Source organism: Petaurus breviceps, unplaced genomic scaffold, assembly GCF_028583685.1.
Source record: "Petaurus breviceps papuanus isolate PSGF00001 unplaced genomic scaffold, PetGlider_PUasm1.0 523, whole genome shotgun sequence".
NCBI classification, from domain to species: domain Eukaryota; kingdom Metazoa; phylum Chordata; class Mammalia; order Diprotodontia; family Petauridae; genus Petaurus; species Petaurus breviceps.
In genome coordinates, this window is record NW_027186356.1 from 2,126,866 (window position 1) to 2,145,020 (window position 18,155).

Consider the following 18,155-nt stretch of genomic DNA (forward strand, 5'->3'; position numbering starts at 1 on the left):
TTTCTTTGGACTCTTCCCCTGTTCTGCTTCTTGGACATTTAGAGGGCTTGGCAGGCTGTGCCCTTTCCCTCTCCTTCTCTGTCCCAGATTCTGAGATGAGCTGGTCACATCCCTGTGAGCTCCCCATTACTTCGACTTCACTGTCAGGGTTTCTTCATTGTTGACAGGCCCACAAGAGCTGGTCATCGTCTCCTTGCTCCCTTATTATCACCAAGGCAGCCCAAGCAATGGTCAGCTCCTCTGCTCTGGGCAGCAAGAGAGCCCCAAAAGTGCCCGGTAATTGGCGTTCATGATGATTCATCCCAGGCCTGTTCCCCTCTTCTTGTTCATCTTTTTGTTCTGGACATTCATTGTGTCCTCCCGTGTTCCAGTAGGGCAGAGTCCTGGGTCTGGAGTCAGAAGAAATCTGGGTTGGAGTCTCCCCTTTGACATTTCATAGTGTCACACTTGACTTCTCTGAGCCGCAGTTTCCTTCTGTACAAGGAGGAGAGCAGCACGTGTTTTCAGAGTTATCATGAGGCTCATGTGAGACGCTGGGTGACACAGCGGTTAGAGCACTGGGTCTGGAGTCAGGAAGACCAGAATTCAGATCCCAGCCTCAGACACTTAGCGGGTGGGCAAGTCACTTACTCTGCTTCTGTTTTCACATCTGCCTAGGGGATGGGATGAGCCGAGCCTCTCAGGGCCGGTGCGAAGATGACGTAAGTTAGTGTTTGTGAAGTTTCTACCACAGTCCTGGAACATAGTAGGCACTATATAAATGCTAGCTATTATTACTGCTGTTGTTGTTATAGAAAGCTTATAAGTATTATGTACATGTCAGCTATTCTTTTTCTCCCCTTGGTGATCTGTTTTATTTATGTTGCATAAAAACTGGAAAACACAGTCACCCAAAACTAGAAATCTTGATACCCTGTGGACAAAAGTAACAAGTGGCGGTGTCATTATATTATAATTAAGCCAGTAAATCAGACGGTGACCTTTTGAATACCTCCATCCTCCGGTCTGACAGCATGCACAGTGGATCCATTGGAGCCAGCCTAGGAGTATGGGGCCTGAACGAGGCAGAAACTTAGTTTTAGGTACCTCGCTTATTGCAAAATATACACACTTCCTCAAAGCCAGTCTACCCAGAATCCTTGGTAAACAAATCAAAGCAGTCCAAGCTCTCAGGGGCCCTGAGACCTCTCAAAGTCACTTTCAGGACTTGGGGAGTAATTCTTTGTGGATACAGATACCTCCATTGCTTCTGGGTATAATGCAGAACTCTCGCTACACAGAGGCACAATATGGAGCCCCATCTAGCAGGCGTAAGTATGAGCTGCTTCCTTTCTGAATAAACTAAAGCACTTTCACATATGTCACATCCAAACTGCCAATGAAGGAAAAATATCAATGTCATCTATGTCTCTGAGAGTTTCTGCCGTAGTATTATTTTCCTCCACTGGAGCTAGTTTTGGTGACTTCACTGCACCATTACAATTTTCAGTAAGACTAGCATTTCTGTTGTCCGTGAATTGGCTCTTTTTCAATGCCAGTTCAGGTCTATGAACTGTAAGGTCTGAGAGTGTCATTTTAGCATCTCCCTCTCGGGCTGATAAAGATACTGTTGAATTTCCTTTAGAACAGTGGGCTGCAGCTCTCTCTGCTGCTTTATAAATTTATGCTGTGAACTGATTCGTCTCAGGTGGCACTTTGAAGACACATCCCCCAAGCCATGGAGAAGGAAGTTACAGCTGGAGGGTTTTATGCAGTTCCATTTCTTGGGCAAGCTGCAACCTTGTTGAACGTCCCACGTGTTTAAGCTGGTTACTTTTTGGGAGTTTGTCACCCAGAAGGGTGACTTTACACTTCAGTTTTTTGCGTCTACACCAGAAAATGGCTGCTTGCAATTTCTTCTGAAAGTTGTGTAAAAGATTGTGCCTCCCCAATCCTCAGTGCAAGGTTTCTGGCAGCAGCTGGGATGAGCCAGGGCTTTTGTCTTCTCCTTTCAGAGCAGTCAGGCTTGAAGGTGGTATCCATGGTGCTTGTGCTGTGGCTGTCTGCGAAAGGCCTTCGGGTCAAATCCTGCTGATGTTTCTCTGTACCTTCTCCTCTTCTTCACTGCTTTCCCAACATCCACATCATCTGTTATCTTTATCTTCATTTGTTTAGCTTTTTGGGGAATCTCTTAGGCTGTTTCTTCAACAGGCTTGTGTAATTTCTCTTCTGCTAGAAATTGTTTAGCAATTTTGCCCTCCTTTAGCTTCCACCTTTTTCTTAATGACATCAAGATAGGCCTCTCCGAGAAATTCTTTAAGCTCAGCAGGAAAGGTAAAATTTTTGAAACAAGGCATCGGTTGAATCCTGGATACTTTCTGAAGCCTAAACAAAGGCTTATATAAAGAGACAAGTTTGTTTTTTTTTAAGCATCTTTATACAGGACCCATACCCTGCTCACCAATCCTATAATAACTGTTTAAAATGATGAATTCTTTCAAACAAAGATGCTTCACAGACAAGAGAAATGTTTTGCAGCAACACTATCATAAACATAGTAATAATTTGCAGGTTCCCCAAAATCTTCATTAACACAAACTCCAGAACTGGCCAGCTGGGAATGATGTACTTTTTGTATTTTCAAGTTTATCTTCTTTGGGACACAGCTCAAAGAGATCTTGAATGTATCCCTCCATGTTCACACAGTTCATTTGCTTGAGACACTGTTCTACCTGTTTGAGAGCCAAATACGCCTTGTAGTGACAGTTCATTGTGATTACTGTAAAGGATCGCATGTAAGACACCTGTTTCTGTATCCAGACCTTTTCTCATCAATGACATTCTGACACTGGAACCCCTTTATCACATCTTTAATGTATGAACCAATTACTCTGTCTTTGTCTTCTATGGCTGCTGTGTTCAAACTCCCCGGGCTTGGGGACCCACACTTGGTTTCAGGGCTCCTACTGCAGGCAAGGCACTGCTGAAGCCAGAGAGAGGGAGAGATATAAGTTATCATTCTGAACTCAAATGTTCTTCTACCCTGCTTCCTTCCACTGGTTTCTTCATTTCTTCAAATAAGTGTTCTCTTCCTTCTTTCCTTTTTTAGTTTTTTCTGTTCCTTTTGATGAGGAAGTCCATCTTCCAGTCATTATATATCCGAGTCTCAGTAAAAACTACATCAAATTTGTTTCCATATGTTGTGTGAATTGTTCAACTGTTTTTCAGTCATTTTCAGTCATGTCTGACTCTTCACTGACCCCATTTGGGGTTTTCTTGGCAGAGATACTGGAGTGATTTGCCTTTTTCTTCTCCAGCTCATTTTATAGATGAGGAAACTGAGGCAAACAAGGTTAAGTGACTTGCCCAGGGTCACACAGCTAGTAAGTGTCTGAGGCAAGATTTGAACACAGGAATATGAGTCTTCCTGACTCCAGGCCTGGTGCTCTGTGTACCATGGTGCCACCTAACTGTCCTAATTGTCCAACTGGCTACTACCAGTAAGCCAGCATGAATCTGAAACAGTTGATGGAAATGTGTGTAGGCTAGTGGTATTTGTATGTTAAATGATGTATAATAATGATAAAATGATGTATCATGTCCAAATGATGGCTGCTTATCTTGTGCATCTGTTTATGTAATTTTAAAAAGGTGTGCTCATTAAGGAGAATGTATATCCTTGGCTATGGGAGAGAGTAAGACATGTCCTTGTTAGGAGGGCTGGGGAGTATTGAGGGGCCAGAAATGGTGAGGGAGAAACCCCCAGAGATACAGGGATCCCAAGACCAAAGTTCTCAGGGCAAGGTTGCCTGGGATGAATTCTCGGACTCAAGCATTCTTTAAGTCAAGGTGGCGAAAGTTTATTGTTAAGCTTTTCAGTGGGCAAGAGTTCTTAGGGAACATGCAACCTTAGAGGAGTGCAGCTGAAGTTTGTATAGGATAAACTATAGTAAAACCTGCCAAATATGCTAACTAGGCGAGTCAGGGTGGTATTAAGGAGTGGTCATTTCTTAAAGGAACATGCACTTTTCATATCTACTGCATAGGTATTTTACCCAGAGTTCACTGGGAAATAACCCAAGATGGGAGGCTACAGGGAGGTGTGGTTTTAGACCTGAAACTTTACTAAGTCAGGGCTGACTGAGAAATACCTAGGCTGCCTCCATCAGTGTCTTGTTAGACAAGATAAGCTTAAGGGAGTATGCATATGGCCAAGTCTAGGATGCATGTGATAGGCCAGTGAGAAGTAAATATCTTTATGAGCCAGTACACAGCTGGTTCAGACTGCTAAGTTCTATAGGTGCAGCTGGCTTCTCTATCAGGAAGAGATATATGTGTTTTGCTAGGGCATGCTGCCCTTGAGTTAGAGAGAGCCTGCCTGAGACAGTGTTTTGAGGCGAGAGAGGGATGTGATTTTGGAACTGGGGTTCAAGCCCAGGCACCCAGCACCCCATGAGGGGCATGAAGTCAGGATCTCCCTGCCAGTCTAGGTGAGGGAGGGGAGCTGCGGAGCTCTCTGCCCTACTGGAACACTGGAGGACACAATGAATCTCCAGGACAAAAAGATAAACGAGAAGATTTTGGGAAACAGGGAATGAGCCGGGGATGAATCATCATGAATGTCACTTATCCAGGCATTTGTCGATGCTCTCTTGCTGCCCAAAGTAGCATCATTGCTGATGTTGACCATTGCTTGGGCTGCCTTGGTGATAGATAATAAGGGAGCAGGGAGATGACGACCAGCTAGCTCTTGTGGGCCTGTCACCAATAAAGAAACCCTGACTGTGAAGTCGCAGTAATAGGGAGCTCACAGCTCTTTCAGCAATTAAGTCTTTTTGTACCAGTTAAGGGAGGAAAGAAGACATTGAAAGGTGCCAGCTGTTCCAGCTCACCCTGTAGCGCATACAGGAATCAGACACAGCAAAATTGCAAATACAGAACAAAATGGAGTCAGTTTGGTTCTTCCCCACATCCACTTTTGACACATGCCTCAGGGTTTCTGGTTCACTCTCCTTGCCTTTGTGCGTAGACATCTGAGGCCACGGGCTGGCTTTGTGGCTAGCTCCTTCCTTGGATTGTGTCTCCTCTGAATTTCTGGCTGCCTCTACAGCTGCTTTGCTACTTTTGAACTGTTCTCTCCAGCACCAGATTAGCGTAGTGATTGTGTAGCAGCCCTTTGGATTACATTTATAAGATCTGAGACAAATGCATTTTTACCAGCACTTGTTAAGGCTACTCCATTCCTGTATTTTAAGCCGTGGTCCAGAAAGCCAGATCCCATTCTCGCACCTCATCTTCAAAACCAGTGGTTCACTTTCTGAAGCTTCCTTTCTCCTCCCAAAATCTTGCCTTCCTTTGCTGGCAGGGATGAAACTACCAGTTTCTGATCAGTGAAGTGGGATTACAGTACTCATACCATATCCCGCACAGGGTCATTGTAAAATCTGGGCTTTGTAAATTTGGTCACACTAGAGAAATGTTAGAGCAGCTGCTGCTATGTGTTATTGTACTCCCAGATGATCTATTCTCCTTCCCCCACATGCATTCTGTGTTTTTCTGATCTGACCCCCAGCATTGCCTTTTGACATCCTTCCCCCTAAAGCATCCTCATTCAGCAGTCTCCCCCTTTGTTTCTCTGACCTATCCTCTCCATCTAAACGTGATCTCTTCTTTCACTCCTCCCATCCCGTTTTGTACTCTTACTCATTTATAGTTGAACTTTTGTTATGTTTAAACACATGGCTTAATCACTCCCCCCCATCGTTATCTCCTTGAGGACAAGACTTCTGTATGATCTCCCTGTTTCTGCCAATGCCAAGCACTGAGCCCTGTACCCACCAGCACTTAGTAGTTGAAGGTTCAGTGAATGAATGTTTGCCTCCCAGTGCTCAGGACTCTGGGTACTTTCCATTTAATTGGATTAAAATGAAACAGCCCCACATCCTTTTACTTCCCTTTTGCCTCCCACCCCCAGATCTAAGCAGTGCTTTGGTGTGTTTTTAAAGGCACAGATATAAACATGGAATTAAAGAGGCTGCTTTCTGCTCAGTGGTAATGGATGTTCTGAGCTTTCTGAATGCCTGAGAGCCAGGCACTTGTGACCCTCTCCAAACAGTCTGAAGAGGTGGGGGGTTGGCTCTCTCTGGCACTGCCTGAAGAAGAGGCCATCAGCCCTCCCTGTTCCTACCTCCGTGGGACACAGTGTAATTAGATGGGAAAGAGGGCACACTTTGCTACCTTAATGACCTTGCCCAGCTTCAGGATAATTCATCAGTTCTTATGTGCTCCCTGCTCTGCTGTTCCCTTTTTAGAGTTGCTGACGGGAACAAGCCCAGAAAAGGTCTTTTAGCTTCAATTATATTAAATAACACACATGACTCATGCCACCCCCCTCAAGTGTTTTGTTTGTTTTCTTTCTGATGCTGTGTTTTCAGTTGGAGACAAACAGCCGATGATCCTCAAGTGGCGGATTCTTTCAGCGACCAACGATCTGGACCGCGTGTCTGCTGTGGCCCTGCCCAAGCTGCCCATCTCACTCACCAACACCGACCTGAAAGTGGCCAGTGACACCAAGTTCTGCCCTGGGTTAGGTATGGCACCAGCCGGGGTGCTGGGGATCTGATGTACATTATGTACATATATACACACTCACCCTCACATACGCCTGGGGCGGTACACGAGAGGACTCTTGGGGGCACACACTCACCCTCACACACACCTGGGGCGGTACTCGAGAGGACTCTTGGGGCATCCGTTCTTCTGTGAAGGGATCTATAAGTTTTACCAGACCGCTTGAAGTTTCGAGGACACATATTATAATAGGGCCTGTGTTAACCAGGAAGAAGTTTTGGGGTCGGGATTAAACATAATAACTGACCCTTGATAACATTTTTCAGGGTACAGAGCATGTTACATTTGATCTTTGTTAATAGCTCTCTGAGGTGAGGAAGCAGTGAGGTATTGTACCCATTTAATAGAGGAGGAAAGTTAGTGTGGTTAAGTGGTTTATGAGATCATAGGATTCAGAGCAAAGGGACTTAGAGTCCTAACCCCCCCTTTTTCTGTATGAGGAGATTGAGGCCCAGAGAATGGAAGTGGCTTACCAGCTAAGAGCAGAGATGGGATTCCAGCCTGGGTCTCCTAACCAACAGTTCAGTGCTCTTATGACCCCACACCTGCCAAATCTGAAACCCACTCCTAAAAGACAGATTAAGTTCTGAGTGTGTTGGATGGAGCCACAAGAGAAAAAGAGAAAGAAATCCTTGTTGGGAGCATAGAAGTCTGCGCCTGAGGCTTGGAAGCATCAGGGCGTCAGACCTGTTCTTTCCAGAGGTGGTGTCTGGGGGTGCTCTGGGCCAAGCGTGGGGTGTGCACATAGCCTCCCAGTTGGTCAGTCTGCCCCTCAAAGCTCGAGATAGGTGGCCAGGGAGGGGAAGGACTTGTTTTTCCATCACTCACTCTTGGGCCTTTTGTCACCAGCAGCCCAGGAGAGGCCAGGAAAGGACCTAAAACGCTCTTTGACTTGGTGGGTTGATAGTTGTCTTCCTTTGTAAAAAAATTCCCTGTTTTGAGGGATTCTTCACCGGTGTGGGAGGAAGGAAATGTTTGGCTGTGAAACTTAAGTAAATAAGATGTAGCAATAAGAGGGAAAAGAATAGGAAATATGACTAAAATGGGAGGTCAAGTTTCCCTGGATTCTAGGGCTGCAGGCTCTCCTCCCAGGCCTGTGGCAGGGTTCCAGTGCCACAGTGTTCAGAGGGTAGTTTCAGACAATTGCTTTATAGTCGGTCCCAGACTAGGCTCCTCTCTACTGAGCATGCCTTCTAGGCACAGGGCCTAGGCTGAGCATAGTCACACTGCCATGACACCCCCTGCCACTGCCTGCCTGCCCAGGGACTGCCTTGCCATGGATGAGAAAAGACCTAGAGAGGATCCCAGGGCGTCCATCTGTTCCCTTCCCAAGCCCTGGGGGGCAGACCAGCCAGGCCATCAGGTCTTCACCAGGCCTGTCTAATGATGGACAGCCACCTCTACACTTTATTTCACCCTTCCATTTCCTAGCTGGACACCACCCACTTGGCATCTGGGCCCAGCTCCCTTTGCCAGTCAGCCTGGCTTGTTCTGTCCCCTTGTTCTGTCCTTCCATCACACAGATTTAAGCATCTCTATAGAGGGTCTGCTCTGTCATCTCACAGCATGGTTTGGAGTGATCCTGGGCTCCTGGGCCTTTTCCTTGCCATTGCCTCTCCTAGACAGAGGAAAGATTGTGGGTTTTTCTGAGAACCATTCTGCCAAGTGCAGAGGATTCAGATTCAGTCACAGGAGCTCACTAGAAAGACACTTTTCTTTTCCTCCTGTTCAGAGGGACCCAGGGAAGGGACATGATTGGGAGAGAAAGGTTAAAAAGAAAAAGAATCTACTGAAGGCATGGAGGGGATTTGAGAGTGTGACAGACCTTTGGGAATGAGCCTGACCTCCTCAGAAGCTGACATAGCCACACTTGTGTGCCAGAAGGGAGCACAGTGTGGGGGTGAGGCGGGGGGGGGGGGCAGAGAGCAGAGGATGGACTCAGTCATTTACTACCAGTGTGACCCTGGGCAAGTCATGCAGTTAGCCTCTCTGGGTCTCCGTTTCCTCATCTGTAAAATGGTGGAGGGGGGCTGGGGAAGGGGGTTGTCCCAGGCTCTCTCTAAGATCCTTTGGGCAGCTATGTGGATGCTGGATTGGAGAGGGAAGGGATGGCTTCTTCAGACCTTTGACAGGGCCTGTGTGACCGAGAGTCAGAAGTTCCCGTGTCTCAGTAGTCCCTCCACTTTCTGGAGTACAGGCGTGGCCATGTCACTCCTCTGGGATCAGAAAGCTTTGCTGGCTCACTATTGCCTCTAGGATCAAAGTAGGAATAGCAGTAGCTCAGCTTGGCCCTTAAACTCCTTTCTGGTGGGGCTCCATCCTCCCTCCGCAGGTTTCAGCCCACTCGACCACACACCGTCCACATTCCAGCCAGACTGGTCTGTTTGCTGTCTCCATTTCTGGATCAGAATCCTTCCTTCCTTTTCCTTGTATTAACTTCCTTCAAGGCTCAGGTCTGGGGCCACCTCCCAGTCAGGGTCTGGGCTTCTTCACCTTCTTTGTGTCCCAACTCCTAGGCTTTCTCAGATTGTGTTTTTAAATGAAGTTAAATAACATAGGATTACAAAAGTCATCAATTCTGCTGAGATAAGAAGTCATCAAGGTAGTGAAAGAACAAGTTCAGGGCCCTCCTCAGAAGATCTTTTATTCTCTGATCTGAGTAAATGTACTGTGCCTCCCCCCTCCTCACCAGTTGAGTATGAGGTCATAAGGTCACAGATTTAGAGCCAAAATGGTCCTCTGAGGCCATCTAGCCTAACTCCCCCATTTTACAGATGAGGAAACTGAGGCCCAGGAAAGTAAAATGATGCCCAAAGTCCCACAGGTCCTGGAGCACAGGGGCTGGTCTTGTAACGTCTTCCCCACCAACCTTGCACAGAGCCTTGCCTCTAGTAGGCAGGCCCTGAGTAAATTCAAGGACTGTGCAGTAGGTGCTGGGGGACATGATAGTGTAAAATCACTGTTCCTACTCTCCAGGGAGTCACAGCATGAGTGTGAAGACAAGATTGTGCCCAAAGCCCTTCAATAACTTTGGGAGGCTGGAGGGTCTCCCCACTGTGCCAGAGGTCATGGGGGTTTGAGGAAGTGGGGCTGGACCTGACCCTTGCAGGACCACTGTCATTTAGGGAGGGGTAAGGGCAGGAGTGAACATCTTGTGTCTTTGGGGGGCAGCAAGTCCATCAATGAACCAGATTTCCTTGGTCCCTCTTCCCCCACCATAGATGGCAAGTTGTCTCAGCTTTGATCACGTCTCCACATCTGGCCTATTGGGTAATAGGTTGTCTCTGGGAATTACAGGGCAACTGGGGAGAATTTTACATGGCGGTCTAGATACCTATACCTATAAAATGATGAATTAGACTGGTGGTCTTTGAGGGCCCTTCTGTGTGCCTGTGATCTTATACATATGTATGTGGTCATCAAGGCAGCACGTCAGTAACCATATTAGAAGACAGACAGTTTTAGGAACTCTACTAAGGTTTTGTTCCCTTGGGGAGGAAGGTGGCACCTTACACGCACCTCCCGGTAGCCATGTCGTGCCCTGAGCACACTGCCACTGAGAGCCAGGTCTGGGTTCTAATCTCAGCTCTGCCACTTACTGCACTGTGGGTGACCCTTAGAAAGGTGCTGCTTATCTTGGGCCTCAGTTTCCTCATCTGTAAAATGAGGAACTTGGATCAGATTCAAGGGCCTTCCTCCTCCTCAGGGATGCTTGTTTGGCTCTGTGATCCTGAGTGTTTCTCCTGCTCCCAGGTCTGGCTCTGGCCTTTCATGATGGCAGCGTCCACATCGTCCACCGACTCTCCCTGCAGACGATGGCCATGTTCTACGGCTCCTCCACCCAACGCCCAGTGGACGAACAAGCCATCAAAAGGCAGCGTACTGCAGGCCCATCAATCCACTTTAAAGCTATGCAGCTCTCTTGGACCTCGCTGGCGCTCGTAGGCATCGATAACCACGGAAAGGTAATTGTTTCCTGTCCAGTAAGCCCTGCCTTAGCAGAGACTCAGCCTTCTCTGATCTGATTTTCCCTCAGAACCTTGTAAGGTGACTCTCACAGGGCCTATAGACCCTATAGGAAGGTCTCTCTTACTGTGTGACTAGAGTATAAGGACCAGGTCTGAGGAAAGGAAGGAAATAAGCATTTATTAAATGCCTACCGTGTGCTGGGCACTAGGCTAAGTGCTTTACAAATAAGTGTGAGGCCAGATGTGAATGCAGGTCTTCCTGACTCCAGGCCCAACGCTCTGTTCACTGTACTGCCTAGCTCCCCATAGGGACAGGATCCCCTAGAACACAGACTGTCTGAGCTGGAAAGGACAGACCTTGAAACTAATCTGCTCTCCCCAACCTCCCATTTTACAGATGAAGAAACAGAGACTCACAGTGAGCAGGGAGGATTGGAATCCAAGTCTCCTGACAAGTGCTAACCCAGTGTTCTTTCAGCTACACAGCACTCATGCCCCCCTTATTTGTTGAAGGGGGGATTAAATTGCTAACTTTCCTAGTGATGACTCAGAAGCAGGGTTTCTGGGAATTGAATTTATTTAGGTATCCACCTACTTTCAGAGAAGTAGGATGAATAAATAATAAATTAAAACAACAGCAAAACAATAAAACCCTAAACAAACAAAAAGGAAGTAGGATAAAAGCAGGGATCTGGTTAATGGTTCTTACTGTCTACAGGACAGGTGCTACAAATCCAGGGATTAGGCAGATTCCCCTGGAAATGGGGAAAAAAAATTCTCCCTCAGGGTCCAGGAGACTGGGTCAGCTTGGGAGGGGCCCTTGTTTAAACCAGAAAACTAAGCCAGATTGGTAGGGAGGCAAAGCATGAAGGAGCAAGGGCTGGTTCTCAGAACCAGGAAGATAATGTAGGAGAAGGAAATTTGGAGACTGGGGAGGCCATGGCCCTGACAGCCTGTCTGGCCCACCCCAAAGCCTCCCTGGGCCCATCTTTCCTGGCAGACAGGGCCTTTGTCTCTGGGCAGGCAGGACTGGGCCTTCCACAGCCTCTCCTGACTCCCACCTACCTCCCGCTCAGCACCTCCTCTTAGATCATCATAACGGTGCAGGTGTGGCTGGAAGGAATCCAGGCTGCTTTAGCTCTTCTGGTGCGGTCTCCAGCTGTGGTGTCTTACAAGGGCCTCCAGTGGACGATCCCTGCTGCTTTCCAGATGTCTGTGCCGACCACACGTGAATGCAGCGTCTGACTGAGGTCCTCCCTGAGCCGCTCAGCCCAGGGCAGCCTTGGCAGCTGAGGAATGGGTGCTAGTCTGGTTATTTCAGATGCCAGCAGTGTCCTAGTGCGGACCTCCCACTCCTTGTTTGACCAGGGTTCACATGGGTGTGTTTTCTGCCGATGAAATGATAGGGAAATCTCTGAAAGAAGGGAAAGATGCTCCTTTCTTGCCCATGGATAAGGCAGATGTGGGCTGTGCAGCATTCCATATAACCACAGCAATAGCAATAACAATTAGAATTTGCACAGTGCTTACTGTGTGCCTGGCACTGGGCTGAGTGCCCTACAGACTTAGCTCATTTGATCTTTACAACACCCTGGGGAGGGGGGTGCTATTATAATCTCCATTTGACAGATGAGGAAACTGAGGCAAACAAAGATTAAATGACTTGCGCAAGGTCACATGGCTACCAGATATCTGAAGCTGGATTTGAACTCAAGTCTTCCTGACTCCAAGCCTGGCATTCTGTCCACTGTGCTACCCACTGCTGCCGTTTTCATATGCCCAGTATGAGTTGTGTATGCCATGAATGGGGAGACCAAAGAGATCATGTGCATTGGTCTGCTGTGGTGATAGAAGCGTGGTATCTGGAGTGAGGAAGGTACAATGGTCCTGCTGCCCCTGGCCTGGTCATACCCTCCTCTGGGGAGCCCTGTCTCAGAAGGAACAAGGTTAGGGTGACCATAGTGGGTGGCAAAGATGTCACGAGAGGACCCGTTGTAGAACCTAGGGATGAAAAGGGATCTTGGGCTGGAGAGCACATTAGTGTTGGGGCACTAGAGGGACCATGCGCAGGAAGGATGGCTTTGTTTGGCTTGGCCCCAGAAGTAGGAAGAGGAGCTCGGTAGATTGTGACTCACTGCTCCTGCTGTTAGAGCTGCCCAGAAGTGGCTGCCTCCCCTCCTTTGGGGGACGCCAGGAGCTCTCTGGGTTATTGGAGAGGGGGTGCTTGTTGCTGGTTGTGCCAGCCCGATCATCCCCCAGCCTCTGCCAGGGCTGACATGCTCAGATTCTGCAGAGCAGTTTCATTTTCTATAGACAATCAAAGAGGGCGCCAAGGAAGTGAAACTCTGGCTCATTGGAGTGCTCAGGGCACGGAGGGACCCAGGTGGTTTAATATTAAATATTTGTTTAACTGAGGGATAATATGGGAATCCCCATTTTGTATCTTCCTTGGTTAGTGAAAGCCTTTCCCAAATGCCCTTGTTCTCTTTCCTTACTCTAGCTGAACTCTTAACCATTAAGGGAGGGTCTTGTATCTTCGTTTGGGTGTCGCTGACTTGCTTTGTGACCTTGGACAAGTAACTGAATGTCTCTGATCCCACCTCATAAAGTTGCAATCATCTTTGTATTTTACTGCCAAGCCAAGTCAACAAATATTTGTAAAGCTCCTACTGTGTGGCAGGCGCTGTGCTCAGCCCTGGGAAGGCAGAGGAGGACAAAGGATGGTGCCTGCCCTTGAGGGGCTCACAGTGCAGTGGGGACAGCCACATGCACACACAGATAAGACCCATGTGGGGAGTTTTCTTAAGAGTCACAGAACACTTGTTGAGTTGAGTGAGTGTAAGTCATATGATGGGGGAAGAAGCTGAGGCTTGTTGAGGTTAGACCAGGGCTGTTGAGTGTAAGGACTAGGATTTAGACCAGGCCTTCTGCCCCTTCTGCTTCTGCCTGTCCCAGAAGATGCTGCTTGAACCAGCAGGAAGATTAAAGGCTCTGACAGAGGGTTTTGTCTCTGCCGTTAGCTAAGCATGCTCCGAATCTCGCCCTCCATGGGCCACGCCCTGGACATGAACATGTCCCTGCGCCATCTGCTCTTCTTGCTGGAGTACTGCATGGTGACGGGCTATGACTGGTGGGACATCCTGCTGCACGTGCAGCCCAACATGGTACAGAACTTGGTGGAAAAGCTCCATGAAGAGTACATGCGTCAGAACGCGGCGCTACAGCAGGTGAGCGGGTCAGCGGGGCCCTGGCCCAGGCGTGGGGAGGGCTGCAGCAGGTGAGCAGGTCAGCGGGGCCCTGGCCCGGGCGTGGGGAGGGCTGCAGTGGGTGAGCGGGTCAGCGGGGCCCTGGCCCGGGCATGGGGAGGCAGATTCAGCCACCCGGCTCGAGGGTGAGCCCAGGAGGTGTCCACATGCCAGCAGACCTGGAACGCTGCTGATCACCCGGCTCACCCTGCTGGGACGGGGTTAGACCACCGGCCTGGGAGGCTCCCTAAGAGTGCAGCGTGCAAAATTGAGGCATTGAAACGCTGCAGAACTGCCCCTTTGTCACACCTTAGTGCCTGTGGTCTTACCAGTGTGCATGGCACTTAGTCTATAATATGGACTGTTTCAGGGTTAGTTGTCCTCTCAGATGGTTTTATTCTGACTCCTCATTAAGTAGCCAAATGACCAGGAATCAGAGTGTTTGGCTTCTCTGGGCCTTAGTTTTCTCCTCTTTGAAAGAGGGTCTTGGATCCCAGAGCTTCTTCACCATTTTTGTGTCCTGGGCCTCTTTGGCAGCCAGGTGAAGCCTGTGGATCCCTGTGTATGTTGGGGGGGTGTGTGTGTTAGTTTTTGAGGCAGTCTGGGTTAAGTGACTTGCCCAGGGTCACACAGCTAGTAAGTATCTGAGGCTGGATTTGAACTCAGGTCCTCCTGACTTCAGGGTCCTTGCTTTATCCACTCTGTCACCTAGTTGCTTCAGAATCACTTTTTGTTTGTTTGTTTTTAATACATAAGATAAAATGCATAATATTACAAAAGGAAACCAATCCTATTGAATTAAACATGTCATTTTTCTCCCCATCCAAGTTCATGGATCCCTAAAATCTCTCTGTGGTCTGGATGACTGCTGAGTTTCTTTCCAGCTCATCTGTTGTATATTCTGTGTGGGTTCATGGAATGGTAAAGATATTCACTACTTCAGTGTAAGGGATGCTGGACCTTTTTAGTGACTTGCCTAATGTTTTGGGAGCTTCATCTTCGGATCTGGTTTTTCTAGAAGTACCTTGTGACAGTGTGACTCAGTCTCGACATTGCTAGTGTGGGTCCTTCAAGAAACCAAGAGCCCAGAGATTGGTTTTCATGGACAGATTCTTCTAATGGGGAAGTTGTAAATGTTTCATAGAATTTTAGAGCTGGAAGGAATATTAGTTATGCCTAGATTTTCTAAATGAAAACTTATGAACCATCTGCTTGGGATGTTGTCAGGAGTTGCATTAAATGACTTTTAAATCCTTTCCCATTTGAGTTTCTCTGAACTCCTTCGAAGAAGGGATTTAATTTTACAGAAGAAGAAACTGAGAGACAGAGGGAACAGACTTGCCCAAGGTGAGTCAGTAAGGCAAAGCAGGGGCTTGAGCCCAGGTCTTCTGATTGGATTGAATTCAGTTAACTCAGATCTCTTTCCATTGTTCCCCCTGAAGAGGAGAAGTGGCAGGAGCCCCACCGATGGGGGCTCATCACCTGCTCTGTGGTGCTTGTTCCTGCAAGTGGAGCAGGAAGATAGAGAAATAAATAAGACACAGCTCCTGCCTTCATTAAGCTTGCAGTCTAGTGGAGAAGACAAGGCATGTCTACAAGTCTGTACAAGTTAGACTGATCCTTACACGTGGGCGTTCTAAGCTGCTGTGCAAGCTGCTGAGGGCAGGGAAGATGTGTTTGAGCCTTGATTACACTCTCTGCGGAGTCATCATTTGGGGCCTGGCATTGGTAAAAGGCTGGCATCTGTAGGAGAACAAGTTGTCGGTTATTTTAATATGGCTGCCGTAGCTTGGAGCTGTCAGAAGCTTGTGCCTGGGCTTCCTTCTTGGTCCTTGCAGAGAAAAATGGGATTAGTAGAACGCTGTCAAGCCGAGTGAGTCTTTCAGCATTCACTGCCTCTGGCCTACCCTAAGCTTATAGTCATCCCTCCCGCTTTGTGACCTGGGCAGGGTGTCTGGTCTAGTCATCAGACACCTCCTTCAGGAAACAGTAAGAGCCAGCATCTTTAATTCAATAGAATTGGTTTCCTTTTGTAATGCTGTGCTAAGGTCTTGGCTCAGAGGATGCCAAGATAGGATCTAGACCCAATTCTAGGAAGGGACAATGTGCATAGAGAACCCTGATAAGCAGGTGCTTAAATAATTAATAATGACTAATGGGAAGTATTTGAAGGGGGAGGGAGCAGTGTCAGGGAAGGCTTTGTGGAGGCAGCAGCATAGAAGTTGGGCTTTGAGGAAAGGGAGGCATTCCATCATCCAGAAATAAAGGGAATGGTCCTCTCCAGTCATTGGGGCGAGAGGATGAAGAGTAGTGCAGAGAATCCATGGAAGGCTAGTGCCTGGTGAGGGCAGGGCCAGGCTGTGCAGGGACTTGGCTGCCCAAGTCCCGAGGGGCGCCCACAGCAGGGTCTTCCCGCCTGGAGGCCTGGGTTTGTTTAGTTACTTTGTGCTAAAGCCTTAGGCAGTGGCGTGGAGCCTGGAGGCCTTTCGTTTCAATCCCTTTCTCTAGTCATCAGGGTTGGTCCAGGTGCTTAGTTAACAGGCATTTTTAATATAGTGAAAGGAGCTCCTGGGCCTGCCACCCAGCTCACTTAGACCCTTCTCAGTCTTGGGCTACAAGCTTCTCGGTGTGCATCTGTTGGCCAGGTGCTCTCCACTCGGATTGTGGCCATGAAAGCTTCCCTGTGTAAGCTCTCCTCCTGCACTGTGGCCCGGGTCTGTGATTACCACGCCAAGCTCTTCCTGATTGCCATCAGCTCCACCCTGAAATCTCTGCTTCGGCCTCACTTCCTGAACACTCCAGACAAGAGTCCTGGGGACCGGCTGACCGAAATCTGCTCCAAGATCACCGACGTAGGTAGGGCTCACGATGGCTGCCCATTCTCACCTCATTCTCTGTGTTCTTCCCAAGACAACTGTGATTATTAGAGTAGGTGGAGTACTTTAGATGTTTGTAAATCACAGATCATCTTGTGACTGCCCATTGATTATTTCATGTTGAATTCTTCCTTTTGACAAAGAAAAATAGTTAAGGAAAAAAAATCTACTTAGTACGATAACCGCTTCTGAATACGTAGGCAACATTCTGTACCCATCGTCCCCCACCCCTCTCCTGAGAAGAGAGAGGCCTGCCCCCTCTTCTTCTGGATCAGTGCTGGTCTTTACATTGAGTCTGAACTTGGCTTCATTTGTGTGTTCTTTTGTTGTGTGTTATTTTCACTGTCAGCTGTGTTGTTCCCACAACTTTCCTCAGGCTCAGTTCACAAAAGACTTCCTGCATTTCCCTGGCTTCTTTATATTCCTTATTTCTGATTGCACAGTGATGCTTTTACTTTCAGGTAGCACAGTTTGTTCAGCCATTTCCCAGGTGGTGGATGCCCACTGTGCACCATCATAGAAAGGGCTGCTGTGGATAGTTTGGTACAGATGGGGCCGTTCTCAGCATAGGAATCTAGGAGTGGAATTGCTGGGTTTTCTAGAACAGTTGGGCTGACTCGTAGCTCCCTCAGCAGTGTCTTGGGGTGCCCCTCCTGCACTGACCCATCTCAGTCTTTGTCATCCTTGCCAGTTTGCTGCCTCCCAAAGTTCTTTCACCTTATACTGCCTCCCATTGATGGCAGAATGCTTTATGGGCCACGTAACCTGTCTCAGCCCCTCCTTCCTCCAGGTCGAGAGACTGGTAGAGAGGAGTTAGGAAATTCACTCTCTAAACCTGGTCAGGATGTCTTCATGGTAGACCAGAGTGTTGCAGCATCCCATTTGGGAGCCTCACACCCAGTACACTAAGACAGGGAGGGACTCCTGCAGGTGGAAGGGGAGACGTGGCAGTGAGGACGAGTGGGAGCTGGTCCTGCTGTGGATGAGTGGCACCTCCAGTGATGAACATCTGGAAAAGCTGGCTCCCCGAGAAAGCTGTGCTCGACTAGAGACCAACAAGATGGAAGTTTAGGTTCTGTGTTCTCAGGGCCCTTCCACATCTGACCCTCTAAAGGCAGTTCCACTTCCGACATCCCCTGACTTCCAAGATTTTAATCTGTGCACCTTGTTCTGATTATAGATATTGACAAGGTGATGATCAACCTGAAGACAGAAGAGTTTGTATTGGAGATGACGACCCTACAGTCCTTGCAGCAGCTGATCCAGTGGGTGGGAGACTTTGTCCTCTACCTCTTGGCCAGCCTACCCAACCAGGTGAGGGTGCTTTAGCCTCCCCTGTGCTCTGCCACAGCGGGCAGGAGGTTAGGAGGCTGGCGTGGCGTCTCCTCCTCTCGCCTCCCTGGTGCTCTACCAGAGTGGGCAGGAGGCTAGGAGGCTGGCCTGGTGTCTCCTCTTCT

The 18,155-nt window shown here is 48.3% G+C and overlaps 1 protein-coding gene and 1 pseudogene across 3 annotated transcripts in view; one reads left to right on the forward strand and one right to left on the reverse strand.

Moving 5' to 3' along the window:
* Positions 1 to 18,155, forward strand: part of MED16 (mediator complex subunit 16) — a 37,877-nt gene that overhangs the window by 12,788 nt on the left and 6,934 nt on the right. For all 3 annotated transcript variants that reach the window (XM_069102048.1, XM_069102049.1, XM_069102046.1), the window contains 5 exons: positions 6,414 to 6,569; positions 10,363 to 10,574; positions 13,598 to 13,804; positions 16,468 to 16,678; positions 17,879 to 18,012. In XM_069102048.1, the coding sequence (XP_068958149.1) occupies positions 6,414 to 6,569; positions 10,363 to 10,574; positions 13,598 to 13,804; positions 16,468 to 16,678; positions 17,879 to 18,012 (920 nt within the window). The remainder of the gene's footprint in view (positions 1 to 6,413; positions 6,570 to 10,362; positions 10,575 to 13,597; positions 13,805 to 16,467; positions 16,679 to 17,878; positions 18,013 to 18,155) is intronic.
* LOC138172238 (nucleolus and neural progenitor protein pseudogene) lies at positions 940 to 2,998 on the reverse strand (annotated as a pseudogene).